Consider the following 14465-nt stretch of genomic DNA (forward strand, 5'->3'; position numbering starts at 1 on the left):
GGGGTGGGAGCCCACATGTCCAGGTCCGCCCCCATCAGGCACCAGCGTGGAGAGTCGTGTTTCTGGGACAGAGGGAACTTACTTAGAGTCAGACTCTCTCTTTCTCATTCTCTCTCTCTCTCTTTTTCTGTCTCTCTCTATCATGCTCAGTCTCTCACTGGGAGACTGCCTGGCATTTATCCCCAACGTAATGACAGGGGAAAGAGCCCAAGACGGCTATTTGGGCCAGTAGTTATATACAGGTCCTAGGGATGATTATACATGAGATACTAGTAGCTACCAGCTTTGAGCTGAGTTTTGAGATTGAGTTTCATGTGACAGTCAAGGTATAGTAACTAATTGAAATTAATTTGTAAATCAAATAAAAGCCTGATAAGATGTTGAGTTTCTACATTTGAACCATTTAGCAGACACTTAGCCAGAGCTATGTGCATTTAGAATAAGGTAGGTAGGGAAAGTAAAACCTTCAAAATAGACACCATCTACACTATCAGTTTCTACCCGAATACATATGTGCGTGTACTGTGTGAGTCAATGAGTCCACTATTGGTACTGTAGATTGAGGCAGAATGGTGAAGACAAAGAGACAAGAAACCGTTTCTTTTGAAATAATTGTAATGTGTCCTTTCCTTAAAGTCTGATACAAAGACTTGCAATCAACACAAAGAGAAAAAAAACAGCAATATATTTACAATTTACAAAGAATCACTTCTCTGTGAATATAGCACTTATAAATATGATTTACATAACAAAATAAATATGTAAATTACCAATGTAGCTTGAGTTCTCTGTTAAAAAATATGTTACAGAACAAAATGACAATGAGTAATACCTTTCCTTCTCTGGTGCTGAAAGAGGTCCTTTAAAACATAGTTTATACGACTTAACATTGAGCATTACAGTACATACAACATTATCATTATATTAAAAAGTGATTTTCTATTCAAAAATATAAAAGGAGTTACAATAGTGAACACTTAAAAGTAACCTCTATACACTCAGACTAAAAGAATCCAGTATGTGATGTTCTTCTCCATTTCAATGGAAATGGCATTGATTCTACAGTTTGTTGTTCAACAAAGCCCATCTAATGTGTAGTTCACCTTCTGATGCGATGATATACTGTATGCATGGAAACTGTCATGGCTGACTATAGGAGTATAGCTGATGATTCTGTTGAGAGGTAAAGAGGACTCCATAAATTGGCACTGTGGTATAGATTAACTATTAGTGGGCCTGTGTGAGTGACCTACAGAACCTGGATTCATGCAGTTTTTGTTTCATTTTCAGATACTTTGAGTGTTTGATTGAGCCTGCGTGGATGAGTGCTAGCTGGGGAGGGTGAGTGGCTTGCACTTTTGGGACTATTCTATTGTTTCCATTGTGCCAGACATGCTAAATCAAGGCCCACCAGCACTGAGACCCATCTGAGCACCACAAATCAGGGAGAGCACCGTAGAACTCTAGACTGGCACGGTGTGGAAATGAGATCCTACTTTATGGTCAATCATAGAATCAGAATTCCTCTAGAATTATGTTTCTGTTTTCAATAGCTTTAGGATCTGAACCATGTCTACCTGTGTCAAGGTAAGGGATGTAGTTACCGGTATAATGGACTCTTCTCTACCACAACCATCTGAATCATCATTTCTTTAGTTGGAAGCCCCATGAGAAACCTTTGTTTCAACTTTCATGATGTTCCTCCAATTGCCAATAGGTGACACCCAATCACTACCTTTGGTGGTTGTGTCAAAGTTCTCAGTGGTCCTCATACAATTCCTACGGTTTTCAAATGAACCTGAACGTGTATTGCTCATTATATAAAGGTTTATTCCGGTCTCGCAATCTGATTGGTCAATTCCGGGTTGCAGCCGTGATGTTATGCCTTTATGATACCTCATCAAGCCATAGAGTAACAAACTGTCAGCCAGCTGGTGATTTGTTTCATGTGTTGCCTAGCATCACATTAAGAACAGTCTGATGCTGTTGTTGTTACAGTGTGCTGTGGTGACGATCTGGGGTGAGAGCTGGGTTGCTGCATTCTTCCTTTCTCATCCTCCCTCTCTCTTTCCACTCTTTTCCCATCCCTCCACTGCTTTGGAGATGAGACGGGGGTAAATACTGACCCTGTTCAGGAGGGTGCAAGGGTTACAGAACATTCAGATAGATATGTGTTGTGTAGATGTGATATCTGGCAAGTTCCTATTGGGAATCGTGTCTGATCTATTCGTTCCATTTCTATCTGTAACATTCTGAACGTTTCACCTCACTGAATAATCCACAGTTGTTTCCATGTTATTGTTGCATCCCAAATGGCACCCTAGTGCCTGGTCAAAAGTAGTGCACTATATAGGGAATAGGGTGGCATTTGGGAAGCAGTCACTGCCTCCTTAGAGAAGGACTACTTGTCCAGTGCTTTCCACACCTTTAATGTGTGTATGCGCCTGTTCTTGACTTGAGGAGAAAATGCTATGGTAGAAGAGACCCACAGTTAGACAGACTTAAACATTGTGTTTACTTCATATACTTTACATAGACTCCTTTAAAACACTTCCTTAAGTCATTGCTGCCTTTTTTAACAATGACACAATTAAAAACAACCGACACAGGATAAAAGTTACAAAAAACAGAGCAAATAGCAACTAAACAATGAGCATCCTTAAAACTGGATTACATTCGTGATTATTCTTTTTCTTTTCCAACCAAAAGATAATTTAAGGAGAGTAGCAGAGAGGTGTGCCTTGTCTATGTGGAGTGTTTGCCCAAGTACTCCTAACAGTACTGGGTTGTGAGAGGCTCTGTCGGGTGGGTTGGGGGTCAGACTGTAGCCCTTAGGTGTGACTGAGGTTAGGGCTGAGGTGAATGGGATGGGGACAGGGAACATGGGGAGCAGAGCTGGAGGTATCAGATGTGGGGACCAGACTTGGTGTCGAATCCTACCTTGAGATCCACACAAAACTCAAGTCTTTTGCTTAAAAGGACACTTCAAGTTAAAAATAAGCTAAAACCCCCCCAAAAGTGAACTATCCCTTTAAATCAAACATTGATGTCAACGGGAGATTAAAACAAGTATTTAAAAAAACTTTTTTTTTTCTGGGATCTCAAAGTTAGGATTTGGCCCCATAGCCCCCTGGTTTAGTCTACTGTACTAAGACTTTACTCCTGTCTCCTTAGCTCCCGCTGCTCAGCATCCCCAGTAGCTTGCTGGGGTCCATGCCCTGCTGCTGGGCCATCTTCTGCACGTCAAAGCCCATGTGCATGAGGAACTGGATCACGTTCATCTCCTGGCCCGTGAACTGGTCCCGGATGGTGGGGCAGGTGGGGTTGCAGTGTGGCCAGGGGCAACTGTCAATCAAATGGACGGGGCAGCCCTTGGGCGGGGCCTTGTTGTTCCGGCTGTTGTCTTGGAGACTGCGGTCCCAGCAGTGCAGGGCTCGGGGAAGGGAGGTGCCTTTGACCTGAACGTCGATCCAGTAACTGTAACAGACCAGCCACAAGAGGGCACTGTTAGATCACGGCGAGTCACAATAAACAGCTCGCTGACACAGAATTATCCCTCTCTCATTAGAATGGTGTTCATTAGGGAAAAAGCAGTGAAAGGTGGAGGTACTATTTAGATTTGTCCAATAACAACACAGATTTCCATTTTTTGTTCCAAAATGTTTTTTGTATATGGTGTTCCCTACTGAACGCAACCCAGGTTTGAAAAAAGTTTAAAAACCAAGTGATAAATGTGTCCAATTACAACACAATTTTCAGTTTTCTGTTGTAAAGCCTTTGTATACGATGTGCCCAACTGAACATGACCCAGGTGGAAGATGAAAGACAGAGAGATTGATACTTACTTCCTTGTGATGACTTCATGTGAGAGGCAAGCTGGAGCAAACATGGCCCTGAAAATGTATGCAAATACATGAGACTTGTTGAACACAGTTGGCAGCATCACCTTGACACACTGTCTGTCTGTCAATCTTTTGATGTAAGAGTTACTTTAAGTTTGCTGTAAGAGTAACTAAGTTTGTTGTAAGAGTTACTGTAAGTTTGCTGTAAGAGTTACTGTAAGTTTGTTGTAAGAGTTACTGTAAGTTTGTTGTAAGAGTTACTGTAAGTTTGTTGTAAGAGTTACTGTAAGTTTGTTGTAAGAGTAACTCTAAATTTGCTGTAAGAGTTACAGTAAGTTTGCAGGAGCTTACGGGACATCTTTGAGCGTGTTCCTCAGCTCGATGCCTAGGTTCTGGATGTACCGCCACTGCCCCTCCTGGACGGGCTGACCGGTAAGATGGATGTTGTCCACGGTCAGCTGGGCCTCGTCAAACAACCACTGGACCACGAACACTGGACCTGTGTGGAGGGAGGTTGTAATGTATGCACAAGTGAACACACACAAACGCATGCACAGGCTGTTCATAATGAACACACTGACACACAGAGATATACACAGATATCTGTGCAAATTCACAAATGAATTCATGAACCTTTGCTAGCACTCACTCTTTATGGAGGGGAACACTCTGTAGCCAAAGAAACAGTTCCACTCCTCCCCCAGGTGGACCTGTCTACACCTCTCTGGCACAACGCTGCCCCAGTACCTGGTGACAAGAGGTCAGAGGTCAACATCTTACAGTGTCAGTTCATATAGGACCTGAAGAATAGGCTACTAAGCATGGGTCTACACAAGAAGCCCGATCAGATCAGATCTCTAAGGCTGTGTTTACACAAACAATCCTAATCAGATCAAATCTCTAAGGCTGTGTTTACACAAACATTCCGATCAGATCAGATCTCTAAGGATGCGTTTACACAAGCATCCCAATCAGATCAGATCTCTAAGGATGCGTTTACACAAGCATCCCAATCAGATCAGATCTCTAAGGCTGTGTTTACACAAACATCCTGATCAGATCAGATCTCTAAGGATGCGTTTACACAAGCATCCCAATCAGATCAGATCTCTACGGCTGTGTTTACACAAACATCCCAATCAGATCAGATCTTTTGCCAATTATTGAGCTGTCTATAAATGCAGCCTTAGACGAGGGGGTTCAATATGTTCAATCCATTTAACAATGAAGCGACACATTACAGTACAACTAGGGCCAATAGCTTTTCCTGGTCAGGCCACTGGGCCATGAGAAACACTCTGGCCCTAACCACTCAGAAAGCAGTTCAGAATAGGAGTGCTGATCTAGGATCAGCCCTCCCTATCCATATGATCTTAATGAATATGATCTAAAAGTCGGAAAACTGATCATATATCAGCACCCCTAATCTGAGATTTGAGATTGAATATGGTCCCAGAGACTGCAGCTATAGTGGTGGAGTGCTCTCTTACTTGATGCCTCTCTTGATGGCCTCCGTGGGGGCACAGCTGATGGTGTCGTGACAGTCAGTAGATCGGTACTGCTTGTTGTCCAGGAACCAGCCCGAGTCAGCCAGACCCCTCACCTGGATCCCAGGGTGCCCCAGCCCCTCCAGCAGCTCAGCCACAGGGTCCACGTTCAGCAGGACCCCCGTCCCCCCCGCACTGTGGGGTAGAGAAGAGACACACCGATAACACACACAGGCATGGATACACACACCCACACAGGCATAGACACACACACACACACACACACACACACACACACACACACACACACACACACACACACACACACACACACACACAGGAATCGATACAAACACACACAGGTACAAACAGACACACACACTCACTTACTCTAATCTCTAGTGACACATAGTTCCAGTTCATTAAACATATTTACATTACGTTAACACACAGACACACCCACACCAACATGTGGCCCCACCCACCTGCTGCCAGCCAGTAGTAGAACCTTGGCGTTGTCAAGCCCCTTGGTCAGCAGATCCTTCACCACCTCCTGAATGATCAGAGACCCCATGAATGCGTAGCCACCTGCACACAGACAGACAGTCAGTCACCAACACAATAGATTGAGTGCAGAGTGAGCAACACAATGCACACAACATACCTACCTATCCTATGTCTATCATGGATGACTCAATGAAATAACCAATTTCCCTCTCGGAAAATATGTTTTAAGTTAATTGATTGATTGAATGATCGATTAATTTCTTGGTTGGTTGGCTGATCGGTTGCTTGTTTTATTGTTTGATTGATGTATTGGCTGATTGGGTGTTTGGTTGATTGACCTCCATTAGAACATGCAAACACACATTAGTATGGCTAATAGTGATGTCTTACTGTGGTCCGTCTTGGCTGAGGCACCACTCCACACATCACTAGAGCAGTAGGGGATGAACCTGGAGAGGAAACACAACATCCGTGTCAGGTCTTCTTACACCTTTATAAAGATCGACTGGACACAGACACACAGACACACCAAATCCTGGAACTTACACCATGTTGGCGTTCCACCAGTGAGGGTTTTCCTCTGGGAGTGGAGACAGGATCCCTGTGCCTACAGAGAGGAACGACACGGCAATAGAGAGCAGATTACATTAACCATCATGCCACTCCCAGAAACATCACCATCTTCCTCATAATCACTGCATGAATGATGGTCCTGACAGCACATTGAGAGAGAGAGGCACTTCCCCTCTCACAGTATCAGGCAGACCGTCTCAATAACACTGGTCATTACTACATAGATGACCGTCTCAATAACACTGGTCATTACTACATAGATGACCGTCTCAATAACACTGGTCATTACTACATAGATGACTGTCTCAATAACACTGGTCATTACTACATAGATGACTGTCTCAATAACACTGGTCATTACTACATAGATGACTGTCTCAATAACACTGGTCATTACTACATAGATGACCGTCTCAATAACACTGGTCATTACTACATAGATGACTGTCTCAATAACACTGGTCATTACTACATAGATGACTGTCTCAATAACACTGGTCATTACTACATAGATGACCGTCTCAATAACACTGGTCATTACTACATAGATGACCGTCTCAATAACACTGGTCATTACTACATAGATGACCGTCTCAATAACACTGGTCATTACTACATAGATGACCGTCTCAATAACACTGGTCATTACTACATAGATGACCGTCTCAATAACACTGGTCATTACTACATAGATGACTGTCTCAATAACACTGGTCATTACTATATAGATGACCGTCTCAATAACACTGGTCATTACTACATAGATGACCGTCTCAATAACACTGGTCATTACTACATAGATGACCGTCTCAATAACACTGGTCATTACTACATAGATGACCGTCTCAATAACACTGGTCATTACTACATAGATGACCGTCTCAATAACACTGGTCATTACTACATAGATGACCGTCTCAATAACACTGGTCATTACTACATAGATGACCGTCTCAATAACACTGGTCATTACTACATAGATGACCGTCTCAATAACACTGGTCATTACTACATAGATGACCGTCTCAATAACACTGGTCATTACTACATAGATGACCGTCTCAATAACACTGGTCATTACTACATAGATGACCATCTCAATAACACTGGTCATTACTACATAGATGACCGTCTCAATAACACTGGTCATTACTACATAGATGACCGTCTCAATAACACTGGTCATTACTACATAGATGACCATCTCAATAACACTGGTCATTACTACATAGATGACCATCTCAATAACACTGGTCATTACTACATAGATGACCATCTCAATAACACTGGTCATTACTACATAGATGACCATCTCAATAACACTGGTCATTACTACATAGATGATAGATGGTCATGTCTCTCAATAACACTGGTCATTACTATATAGATGACCATGGTCTCAATAGATGGTCATTACTATATAGATGACCATCTCAATAACACTGGTCATTACTACATAGATGACCATCTCAATAACACTGGTCATTACTACATAGATGACCGTCTCAATAACACTGGTCATTACTACATAGATGACCATCTCAATAACACTGGTCATTACTACATAGATGACCATCTCAATAACACTGGTCATTACTACATAGATGACCATCTCAATAACACTGGTCATTACTACATAGATGACCGTCTCAATAACACTGGTCATTACTACATAGATGACCATCTCAATAACACTGGTCATTACTACATAGATGACCGTCTCAATAACACTGGTCATTACTACATAGATGACCATCTCAATAACACTGGTCATTACTACATAGATGACCATCTCAATAACACTGGTCATGACTACATAGATGACCATCTCAATAACACTGGTCATTACTACATAGATGACCATCTCAATAACACTGGTCATTACTACATAGATGACCATCTCAATAACACTGGTTATTACTATATAGATGACCGTCTCAATAACACTGGTCATTACTACATAGATGACCGTCTCAATAACACTGGTCATTACTATATAGATGTCTGTCTCAATAACACTGGTCATTACTATATAGATGACCGTCTCAATAACACTGGTCATTACTACATAGATGACCATCTCAATAACACTGGTCATTACTACATAGATGACCATCTCAATAACACTGGTCATTACTACATAGATGACCGTCTCAATAACACTGGTCATTACTACATAGATGACCGTCTCAATAACACTGGTCATTACTATATAGATGACTGTCTCAATAACACTGGTCATTACTACATAGATGACCATCTCAATAACACTGGTCATTACTACATAGATGACTGTCTCAATAACACTGGTCATTACTACATAGATGACCATCTCAATAACACTGGTCATTACTACATAGATGACCATCTCAATAACACTGGTCATTACTACATAGATGACCGTCTCAATAACACTGGTCATTACTACATAGATGACCGTCTCAATAACACTGGTCATTACTATATAGATGACCATCTCAATAACACTGGTCATTACTATATAGATGACCATCTCAATAACACTGGTCATTACTATATAGATGACCATCTCAATAACACTGGTCATTACTATATAGATGACCATCTCAATAACACTGGTCATTACTATATAGATGACCGTCTCAATAACACTGGTCATTACTATATAGATGACCGTCTCAATAACACTGGTCATTACTACATAGATGACCGTCTCAATAACACTGGTCATTACTATATAGATGACCATCTCAATAACACTGGTCATTACTATATAGATGACCATCTCAATAACACTGGTCATTACTATATAGATGACCATCTCAATAACACTGGTCATTACTATATAGATGACCATCTCAATAACACTGGTCATTACTATATAGATGACCATCTCAATAACACTGGTCATTACTATATAGATGACCATCTCAATAACACTGGTCATTACTATATAGATGACCATCTCAATAACACTGGTCATTACTATATAGATGACCATCTCAATAACACTGGTCATTACTATATAGATGACCATCTCAATAACACTGGTCATTACTATATAGATGACCATCTCAATAACACTGGTCATTACTATATAGATGACCATCTCAATAACACTGGTCATTACTATATAGATGACCATCTCAATAACACTGGTCATTACTATATAGATGACCATCTCAATAACACTGGTCATTACTATATAGATGACCATCTCAATAACACTGGTCATTACTATATAGATGACCATCTCAATAACACTGGTCATTACTATATAGATGACCATCTCAATAACACTGGTCATTACTATTACTATAGATGACCATCTCAATAACACTGGTCATTACTACATAGATGACCATCTCAATAACACTGGTCATTACTACATAGATGACCATCTCAATAACACTGGTCATTACTATATAGATGACCGTCTCAATAACACTGGTCAATACTACATAGATGACTGTCTCAATAACACTGGTCATTACTACATAGATGACCGTCTCAATAACACTGGTAATTACTACATAGATGACCATCTCAATAACACTGGTCATTACTACATAGATGACCATCTCAATAACACTGGTTATTACTATATAGATGACTGTCTCAATAACACTGGTCATTACTATATAGATGTCTGTCTCAATAACACTGGTCATTACTATATAGATGACCGTCTCAATAACACTGGTCATTACTACATAGATGACCGTCTCAATAACACTGGTCATTACTACATAGATGACCATCTCAATAACACTGGTCATTACTACATAGATGACCATCTCAATAACACTGGTCATTACTACATAGATGACCATCTCAATAACACTGGTCATTACTACATAGATGACCGTCTCAATAACACTGGTCATTACTACATAGATGACCGTCTCAATAACACTGGTCATTACTATATAGATGTCTGTCTCAATAACACTGGTCATTACTATATAGATGACCGTCTCAATAACACTGGTCATTACTACATAGATGACCGTCTCAATAACACTGGTCATTACTACATAGATGACCCGTCTCAATAACACTGGTCATTACTACATAGATGACCTCATCTCAAAACACTGGTCATTACTATAGATGACTACAACACTGGTCATTACTATATAGATGACCATCTCAATAACACTGGTTATTACTATATAGATGACCATCTCAATAACACTGGTCATTACTACATAGATGACCATCTCAATAACACTGGTCATTACTATATAGATGACCATCTCAATAACACTGGTCATTACTATATAGATGACCATCTCAATAACACTGGTCATTACTACATAGATGACCATCTCAATAACACTGGTCATTACTACATAGATGACCATCTCAATAACACTGGTCATTACTACATAGATGACCGTCTCAATAACACTGGTCATTACTACATAGATGACCATCTCAATAACACTGGTCATTACTACATAGATGACCATCTCAATAACACTGGTCATTACTACATAGATGACCATCTCAATAACACTGGTCATTACTATATAGATGACCGTCTCAATAACACTGGTCATTACTATATAGATGACCATCTCAATAACACTGGTCATTACTATATAGATGACCATCTCAATAACACTGGTCATTACTACATAGATGACCATCTCAATAACACTGGTCATTACTATATAGATGACCGTCTCAATAACACTGGTCATTACTACATAGATGACCATCTCAATAACACTGGTCATTACTACATAGATGACCGTCTCAATAACACTGGTCATTACTATATAGATGACCGTCTCAATAACACTGGTCATTACTATATAGATGACCATCTCAATAACACTGGTCATTACTATATAGATGACCATCTCAATAACACTGGTCATTACTATATAGATGACCATCTCAATAACACTGGTCATTACTATATAGATGACCATCTCAATAACACTGGTCATTACTATATAGATGACCATCTCAATAACACTGGTCATTACTATATAGATGACCGTCTCAATAACACTGGTCATTACTACATAGATGACCGTCTCAATAACACTGGTCATTACTACATAGATGACCGTCTCAATAACACTGGTCATTACTACATAGATGACTGTCTCAATAACACTGGTCATTACTACATAGATGACCATCTCAATAACACTGGTCATTACTACATAGATGAGATGGTCATTACTACATAGATGACTGTCTCAATAACACTGGTCATTACTATATAGATGACCATCTCAATAACACTGGTTATTACTACATAGATGACCATCTCAATAACACTGGTCATTACTATATAGATGACCATCTCAATAACACTGGTCATTACTATATAGATGACCATCTCAATAACACTGGTCATTACTATATAGATGACCATCTCAATAACACTGGTCATTACTATATAGATGAACATCTCAATAACACTGGTCATTACTATATAGATGACCATCTCAATAACACTGGTCATTACTATATAGATGACCATCTCAATAACACTGGTTATTACTATATAGATGACCATCTCAATAACACTGGTCATTACTATATAGATAACCGTCTCAATAACACTGATCATTACTATATAGATGACCGTCTCAATAACACTGGTCATTACTATATAGATGACCGTCTCAATAACACTGATCATTACTATATAGATGACCATCTCAATAACACTGATCATTACTATATAGATGACCGTCTCAATAACACTGATCATTACTATATAGATGACCGTCTCAATAACACTGATCATTACTACATAGATGACCGTCTCAATAACACTGATCATTACTATATAGATGACCGTCTCAATAACACTGATCATTACTATATAGATGACCGTCTCAATAACACTGGTCATTACTACACTGGTCATTACTACATAGATGACCATCTCAATAACACTGGTTATTACTATATAGATGACCATCTCAATAACACTGGTCATTACTATATAGATAACCATCTCAATAACACTGGTCATTACTATATAGATGACCATCTCAATAACACTGGTTATTACTATATAGATGACCATCTCAATAACACTGGTCATTACTATATAGATGACCATCTCAATAACACTGATCATTACTAACATATAGATGACCATCTCAATAACACTGGTCATTACTATATAGATGACCATCTCAATAACACTGGTCATTACTATATAGATGACCGTCTCAATAACACTGATCATTACTACATAGATGACCATCTCAATAACACTGGTCATTACTACATAGATGACCATCTCAATAACACTGGTCATTATTACTACATAGATGACCATCTCAATAACACTGGTCATTACTACATAGATGACCATCTCAATAACACTGATCATTACTACATAGATGACCATCTCAATAACACTGGTCATTACTACATAGATAACCATCTCAATAACACTGGTCATTACTATATAGATGACTGTCTCAATAACACTGGTCATTACTATAAAGATGACCGTCTCAATAACACTGGTCATTACTACATAGATGACCGTCTCAATAACACTGGTCATTACTACATAGATGACCGTCTCAATAACACTGATCATTACTACATAGATGACTGTCTCAATAACACTGATCATTACTATATAGATGACTGACTCAATAACACTGGTCATTACTACATAGATGACCGTCTCAATAACACTGGTCATTACTATATAGATGACTGTCTCAATAACACTGGTCATTACTACATAGATGACTGTCTCAATAACACTGGTCATTACTATATAGATGACTGTCTCAATAACACTGGTCATTACTACATAGATGACCATCTCAATAACACTGGTCATTACTATATAGATGACCGTCTCAATAACACTGGTCATTACTACATAGATGACTGTCTCAATAACACTGGTCATTACTACATAGATGACCGTCTCAATAACACTGGTCATTACTACATAGATGACCATCTCAATAACACTGGTCATTACTATATAGATGACCGTCTCAATAACACTGGTCATTACTACATAGATGACCATCTCAATAACACTGGTCATTACTACATAGATGACTGTCTCAATAACACTGGTCATTACTACATAGATGACCGTCTCAATAACACTGGTCATTACTATATAGATGACCGTCTCAATAACACTGGTCATTACTACATAGATGACTGTCTCAATAACACTGGTCATTACTACATAGATGACCGTCTCAATAACACTGGTAATTACTACATAGATGACCATCTCAATAACACTGGTCATTACTACATAGATGACCATCTCAATAACACTGGTCATTACTACATAGATGACCATCTCAATAACACTGGTCATTACTATATAGATGACCATCTCAATAACACTGGTCATGACTACATAGATGACCATCTCAATAACACTGGTCATTACTACATAGATGACCATCTCAATAACACTGGTCATTACTATATAGATGACCATCTCAATAACACTGGTCATTACTACATAGATGACCGTCTCAGTAACACTGGTCATTACTACATAGATGACCATCTCAATAACACTGGTCATTACTATATAGATGACCATCTCAATAACACTGGTCATTACTATATAGATAACCATCTCAATAACACTGGTCATTACTATATAGATGACCATCTCAATAACACTGGTCATTACTATATAGATGACCATCTCAATAACACTGGTCATTACTATATAGATGACCATCTCAATAACACTGGTCATTACTATATAGATGACCATCTCAATAACACTGGTCATTACTATATAGATGACCATCTCAATAACACTGGTCATTACTATATAGATGACCGTCTCAATAACACTGGTCATTACTACATAGATGACCATCTCAATAACACTGGTCATTACTACATAGATGACCGTCTCAATAACACTGGTCATTACTACATAGATGACTGTCTCAATAACACTGGTCATTACTACATAGATGACCGTCTCAATAACACTGGTTATTACTACATAGATGACCATCTCAATAACACTGGTCATTACTACATAGATGACCGTCTCAATAACACTGGTCATTACTATATAGAT

At 39.3% G+C, this 14465-nt stretch overlaps 1 protein-coding gene across 1 annotated transcript in view; it reads right to left on the reverse strand.

The window, feature by feature from the left end:
- Nucleotides 1–600: 600 nt before the first annotated feature.
- notum1a (notum, palmitoleoyl-protein carboxylesterase a) overlaps nucleotides 601–14465 on the reverse strand; it is a 29710-nt gene continuing 15845 nt past the window's right edge. Inside the window, exons 3-10 of the mRNA XM_052519605.1 lie at nucleotides 6383–6443; nucleotides 6227–6285; nucleotides 5815–5917; nucleotides 5333–5524; nucleotides 4492–4589; nucleotides 4194–4341; nucleotides 3846–3893; nucleotides 601–3477 (exon numbers count right to left, since the gene is read on the reverse strand). Of these exons, the coding sequence (XP_052375565.1) occupies nucleotides 3171–3477; nucleotides 3846–3893; nucleotides 4194–4341; nucleotides 4492–4589; nucleotides 5333–5524; nucleotides 5815–5917; nucleotides 6227–6285; nucleotides 6383–6443 (1016 nt within the window). The 3' untranslated portion in view covers nucleotides 601–3170. The remainder of the gene's footprint in view (nucleotides 3478–3845; nucleotides 3894–4193; nucleotides 4342–4491; nucleotides 4590–5332; nucleotides 5525–5814; nucleotides 5918–6226; nucleotides 6286–6382; nucleotides 6444–14465) is intronic.

Source organism: Oncorhynchus keta, chromosome 5, assembly GCF_023373465.1.
Source record: "Oncorhynchus keta strain PuntledgeMale-10-30-2019 chromosome 5, Oket_V2, whole genome shotgun sequence".
Classification (NCBI taxonomy): Eukaryota; Metazoa; Chordata; class Actinopteri; order Salmoniformes; family Salmonidae; genus Oncorhynchus; species Oncorhynchus keta.